This window comes from Octodon degus, unplaced genomic scaffold, assembly GCF_000260255.1.
Source record: "Octodon degus isolate 3935 unplaced genomic scaffold, OctDeg1.0 scaffold00163, whole genome shotgun sequence".
Lineage (NCBI taxonomy): Eukaryota > Metazoa > Chordata > Mammalia > Rodentia > Octodontidae > Octodon > Octodon degus.
The window spans coordinates 70,200-76,787 of NW_004524739.1; the positions used below are offsets into that span (position 1 = coordinate 70,200).

Genomic DNA, 6,588 nt, shown 5'->3' on the forward strand with positions numbered 1-6,588 from the left:
AAATTTTATTTATTTTTCCCATAATTTTATTGACAGACAAATAGCAATGAGACAGTTTCAAATCAATTGGTAGGACAATTTCAATAATTAGCACATTTCATACTGTCTTCCTAGTGGTTATTTTCTGTATAAAACTAAATCTTTTGGAGTGTCAGTATTGTTCTAAAAAATCTCAATGCCACATCTATCAATTCTCCATAAATCTTTTAGATTCTGACCATTAGAATGATAAAGTCCTACTGTGAAGGCTTTTAGTTCAGTCAGTGAGGTATCATGATAAATACATTTTTGAGTGCTACTACTTGTGGTAGCTGATACACTGTGTCAACTTGAGGGGTGGGACGCTTAGCTGGATTGGCTCAGAGGCCCGCCCCAGAGTGACTCAGCACTTAAAGGATTTGAGGAAAGCAGGGCCACTTCCTTGGAGGAGCTTGATCTGTGTAGCCCAACTTTGGAGAAGCTTGGATCTTCGCAGTCAGCATGGAAGGAAAAGAGAGCCTTGATAGATGCTGCACCTGCGGCACTTCTTCTGCTTGTCATCGTTTTCTGCCGCCATGAACTGCTGCCATATGCCTTGGAGGCAGCAGAGTATGGAATGATACCGCCACTCACTGAGCTAAATAAACCTTTCTTTCCATCATGTGGAGTGTCAGGTATTTGTCCCAAAAATGGAGAGAAAAGTAACTGAGACATTACTGATGCATATAAAATGTTTTACTTGGATTTTTTTTTAATTTTAACATTGTGTGTGTGTGTGTGTGTGTGTGTGTGTGTGTGGCCAGCTCAGCCCACCAGGGGGCGCAGCTGGCTGGCATGTGGTGCTGGGGGATCGAACCGTGGTCCCTGTGCTCCGCCAAGCCCGTTCCATTTACTTGGATTTTATTAGTGTACTTCAAAACATTTTGTAGCATATCGTTCCTTACAATTCCTAACACTGAACTGTAATGTTGGCATTCCCATAGGTTTCATTCCCATCAAGAACCTAATAACATTTTCCAACCTAGTTCTAATGCTGGACATTTTGTGCCATTTTGACTGGTCAGATATTTATTTCCATTATCGTTTTCCTCCTCATCCAACTCAGGGTCCTTATTCTGGACTCCTCTCTGTCTCTGACTCTGTCTTTCTTTTTGTGGTACTGGGGATTGAACTCAGGACCTTGTGCTTGCCAGGCAAGTGCTTATTCTACTGAGCTATCTCCCTGGACCCTGGATTTCTCTATCTGTCATATATTGCTCCTTTTTGGCTTACATGATCCAGATCAACACAGGTAGTGGAGTCTCCTGATGACTTTCAACCTCCCAAAGTTGTGAAAGCAAAATTTCATGTGATATGGTACTGAGTTGGGCTAATAATACATTAAAAAAAAAAAACAGAAGAAAACATTTAATAAAACAAATTACAGGGCTGGGTGGAGACAGCTCGGCTGTCTAAGTGCCCGTCTGGGAAGTGCTTGGACCCGGGTTCGATCCCTGGTACCACATGCTATACTGGCCCTGGGCGCTGAGCCAGCCACTGAAACCAGGTGTGGTGGTGCACACCTGTAATTCCAGAGCTGAGGAGGCTGACACAGGAGGATCACTATGAGTCCGAGCTGCATAGTGAGACCCTGTACCAAAGGAAAAAGAAAATATAAATTATAGGGCCAGCAAGATAGCTCAGAGGACTAAGCACCTGCTTAGGCAAGCGCAGGACCTGGGGTTTGATCCCTGGCATCATATGCTGTGCCAGCCCCACCCCTGGGCACACTGAGCTGGCCACCAAGACGGGGTGTAGTGGTGCATGCCTGTAATCCCAGTGCTGGGGAAGCTGAAAATAGGATTACTACGAGTTGAAGCTGCATAGTGAGACCCTGTACCAAATACATAAAAAATAAGAAATTAATAAATAAAACAAATTACAGCACTGGGGATGTGGCTCAGTGGTACAGGGCCCTTGGTTTGATCACCAGCACCATGCACACATACACAGACACACATACATACACTATATATATATACACACACAAACAGTACAGTGCGTAACATGGGTGAAACTCGCTCACTCACACTCCGATGCATGTGCATACACCCTGGTGTTCATCACACCATGTGGGTGAACACAAAGATTGCTGCCTGTATTCTCCCAGCCCAGCTGCTAGGCTATCTTTATGCTAAAGTAGATATTCTCATTAAAATAGTGTGATTGGGGCAACCCACCATGATACTCTTTTTAAAAAAATGTTATTCTAGTTGTGCGTGGTGTTGTACCGCTGGTTGCAGCTACCCAGGAGGCTGGAGTGGGAGGATCACTTAGGCCCAGGAATCTGAGACCAGCCAAGGCAACATAGCATGATCCCATCTCAGAAAAGATTTATTCATTTAATGGAGGTACTGGGGATGGAACTCAGGACCTTGTGCTTGGCAGGAAAACACTTATGCTGCTGAGCTATATCGCCAGTGCAGAAAAGATTGAAAATTTTTTTTAAAAAAAGTGTTATTCTGAGAAAGGATCTATAAGCCTCACCAGGCTGCCTAAGTGTGAAATAGAAACATCTAAAACCCCCAAGTGTAAACGTTTTAGAGCCATTCACTCACATACTCTACTTCCTCAGAAGTCGGGTCTTTCTGTCCCTTACAGATTTGGGCCAGAGGCAGAGGGTGGGGTCTGACCCTGGGTTGCACTGCTAACAAGAGCTGTCATGGATCTGACCCCCTGACCCCTGCCTGGGGTCAACAGTACTTTGCGCTTATCACTCACCTTGTGACCCCTTTTGGGGGAGCCCCAGGTCAAAGGCCCCCCCTTGGAATCTGAGGCTGGTTTGGGGCAGGATCTCAGGCCAGCTCTCAAGTCCTGGAGTCACACCCCGTGGCGCTGCCGGCCTGGCCAGGCTGCCCAGCTGCCGAAGCCTTATTAAGATGCCGAAGGGCGGGGCAGGAGGTGGACCTGTGGTGGGCCAATGGCTGTGGCACTGCCTCACCTGGGCGACTACCGGGCCCAGGTATGTGGCGGCCCCGCCCCAGCCCTGCCCCGCCCCGGACCCGGGCTCTGGGAGCGGAAATTCCTGCACTGGCAGGACGCTGCTGGCGGAGCTCGGCATGGATCCGGTGGAGACCTGGACCCCCGGGAAGGTGGCAGCCTGGCTGAGAGGTAGGTGGGGTGGGGGTAGAGGTGTAGCGTAGGGAGCCTGTGTGCTGTCCCGAGGCCGAAGATCGGGAGAGGAAAACCAAAGTCTGGGGAGTCTGTCAGTCAGTCAACGAGTATTTACAGGGCGTCTGCCGCGTACCCGTACTGGCCTGGGAAGATAGACGCGATGACCCTGGAGAGCCCGGGAAGCCAGAAGGGAGGACCTGGGTTCCCCCATCGCCCCACATCCTAGAGGCCACAGGGTGACGAGGAAGAGGCAGGCCAATGAAAACAGAAGGGTGTCCTTCCCATGCCTCCTTTATCTACTTCATCTTCCCGATGCCCCAGGACCCAGAGGCTTGTTAAGCCTATTTTTCAGAACAGAAACTATGCTGAGCCTGGAAGTGATTTGCTCAGTCTTGGAACAGGGCCGGCTCTGGTGTCATTTTCCCCTCTCCCGAGTCTGAGCTCCCAGTGAGAGAAGCAGAAGCCCCTGCCAGACTGAAGGGGGTGACACCGCCCCACGGAGAGGCGCTCCTACCTGCTTCTACTTAAGGCCTGTGAGCTGTGGGCGAAAACAGCCGGGAGACAAAAACTGCAGATACTCTAGCTTTGTGACCACAGGCCTCAGTTTCTGTGAAGCTGCCAAAATGAGACAGTCACGATGTGCCAAGGATGTGTAGGACAGTGTTGGGGTCTACTGGGACAGAGACAGCCATACATTGCGCTTAGGAAGCCCAGAGCCAGGGAGCAACAGGGTCATGAATTCCCAGTCCTGTGCTCTGAAGTGCCACAGGGAGTGAGACAGAGCTGTGATCACACACACCCACATACACCCACACACACAGGCCCCAACAATAAAGCCTGCTTCAGAAGGGGAAGAATTCCTTCCGAGAGCTCACAAGCTACCAAATCTTCATTCACATCTGTTTTCTCATTTGCTTCATGGTGATTAGAGTAGTCACCATCTACTAGAAATGCAGCAGAGGTCACCCGTGATCAACATGTAAAAAGCCCTTAAAATCCAGCCCATGCCAAGCACTGTATTGCACGCCTGTAATAGCACTCAGTATAGCACTCTGAATAGCTGAGACAGGGGATCACAAATTTGAGCCCAGCCTGGGCAGTTAAACACCTTGATGAGACCCTATTTAAAAAAAAAATTAAGTTTTATTATTTATTTTTTGTATTTTAGGGAAGGGTCTACAGGGTGTTCAGGGTCTCACTACTACATCGGACTCATAGTGACCTGCCTGTTTACAGCTTCCCAAGAGCTGGGATTACAGGTGTGCACCACCACACCCAGTCTCAATTGCTGTCTCGACGCACCCTGGGGGCAGGCCCCAGGGATTGAACCCCGACCCCTGTGCCTGCTTGCAGACACTTCAATCTGCTGAGCTACTTGGCTGGCCTAATTTATTTATTTTTTTGGTACCAGGATTGAACTCAGGACCTTATGCTTGTCAGATAGGTGCTTATGCCACTGAGATATCTCTCTGGCCTTTTTAAATTTTAATTTAAAATTAAATTAATTTTAAATTAATTAATTACATTAAAAAGGGCTGAAGATGTAGCCCATTTGAAGGCCTTTGGCTTCAGTCTCCAGTTCTGAAAGGTGGGGACTTGACCCAGCCCAAGTAAGCACTCAGTAGATTGTGTTTCTTTTTTCTCTTTTTTGTGCATAACCAGGGATTGAACTCAGGCCCTTGCGCTTGCCAGGGAAGCACTTATTCCACTGAGCCACCTCCCTGGCCCCTAGCTTATGTTTCTTATTTTTGAATGTCTGCTTGTGCCAGAGGCTGGAGACCAATGGTTACTTAAGGCCTGATCTTTTAAGAGACTGTGATAAAGTAGAAGAGATTGGTCAAGTGGTCAGGGGATGGTGGGAACATCAGGAAGGGCTCTCCACCCCGCCCTAGGGAGTGAAAGAGCTGGAATATCAGTCCAGACAGAAGGAATAGCACATGCGGAGAACCTGAGGCAAAAAGAGTTCCAGGAGCTGCAAGAGGTTGGTGCTTTGGAACTGAGGTGTAGAGATGGAGGGGCTGAGCTGGGACATTGGAAAGGCCACGGAGTGGGTTAGAGTAGGAGTGTGCAATCATGAAGGGCCTTGTAGGTCGTGGTAGAGTTTGAATAAGAATATGATGGCTTTTATTTGTTACCCATCTACCATGAACCCAAACAGGGAACTCTAAATGTCCTGCAGTTATCCTCTAATTCATTAGTTTCAGATTTAAGGGAACATCAGAGTCACTTGCAGGATTTGTTAAAACACAAACTGCTGGGCCAGGGATACAGCTCAGTGCACAGTGCCTGCCTGGCAAGCTCAAGGTCCTGAGTTCAGTCCCCGGTAACAAGAAAACAAACAATCAGAATCCCCACAAACTGCTCGCCCCTGCCCCTGAGTATCATCTGCTTCAGCCATTGTGGGGCCAAGCCTGGAAATTTCTAGCAAGTTCTCCAGTGAGGTGGCTATTGCTGCTGCTGCTTGAAGGACCAAGAGCCATTGCTCTGTATTGTCTTCAACAGATGAAAGGAAAAAGGGCTCTGCTGGGGTAGAGTGGTGGCCTGAAACATCAGGACACCCACACATACACTCACCCCTGTGGTCCCTCCAGGTCTGGACGATTCCCTGCAGGACTATCCCTTTGAGGACTGGGAGCTGCCTGGCAAGTACTTGCTCCAGCTGTGCCCCCGAGGCCTGGAGGCTCTGACAGTATGGCCTGTAGGCCACCAGGAGCTCATTTTGGATGGGGTGGAACAGCTCCGGGCCCTGGTGAGTGAGCACTGGCCACACTGGCTGCAGTATCTGCCACCCTGGTAAGAGGCCCCATAGGGGGCTGGCTGCTGCCAGTGCGGTGACCTATCTCTTTTTGCCACAGAGCACTGGGCTACAAACAGAGAACCTGCAGAGCCTGGCCGAGGCACTACTCGGCGGGACCCAGGCCTTCCAGAGCTTGTTCCAAGCATGCCTGGGGGACTCTGCTGAGATCCCTGCGGAAGTCCTCAGTGCGGCTGTAAAGATGGTGCGCGAAGCTCGTGCTCTTCTCTTCTGGCTCAACAGGTACCTGGGCTGGGGTGACTGCTGAGGGCACCCGTCTCGTCTTGGCCTCCTCTAGGAGGAGGAGGAAAACACAGCTTGAGTGACTCTTGTTGAGATTTGGCAGAGCAGGTGAAAGAAGTCGCTCTGTCTGCAGAGGCACTGGGCCACCAGGGTTCCCATCCTCCTCCGGTTTGTGGCAGCTATTAGAGAGCTTCCATACCCCCTCACTGGCTGCCACTTGTCCTATAGGTCCCATTTCAAATGTCTTCTCCTCAGGGAAGCCTTCCCTATTATCCACTGTCAGAGCTCTCCATTTCATAACATTCATGACAGCTGAAATTAAATTATTAATGTAATTGTTCAACATCTGTCCCCCATGCCGGCCTTGCCCCTGGTGGGTGCTGAGACAGCAGTTGAGACTGGGCGTGGTGGTGAGTGCC

General features: G+C 49.5%; 1 protein-coding gene across 1 annotated transcript in view; it reads left to right on the forward strand.

The window, feature by feature from the left end:
* Window positions 1-3,041: 3,041 nt before the first annotated feature.
* Window positions 3,042-6,588, forward strand: part of Cnksr1 (connector enhancer of kinase suppressor of Ras 1) — a 12,093-nt gene continuing 8,546 nt past the window's right edge. Inside the window, exons 1-4 of the mRNA XM_023703083.1 lie at window positions 3,042-3,129; window positions 5,724-5,881; window positions 5,988-6,175; window positions 6,414-6,420. Of these exons, the coding sequence (XP_023558851.1) occupies window positions 3,078-3,129; window positions 5,724-5,881; window positions 5,988-6,175; window positions 6,414-6,420 (405 nt within the window). The 5' untranslated portion in view covers window positions 3,042-3,077. The remainder of the gene's footprint in view (window positions 3,130-5,723; window positions 5,882-5,987; window positions 6,176-6,413; window positions 6,421-6,588) is intronic.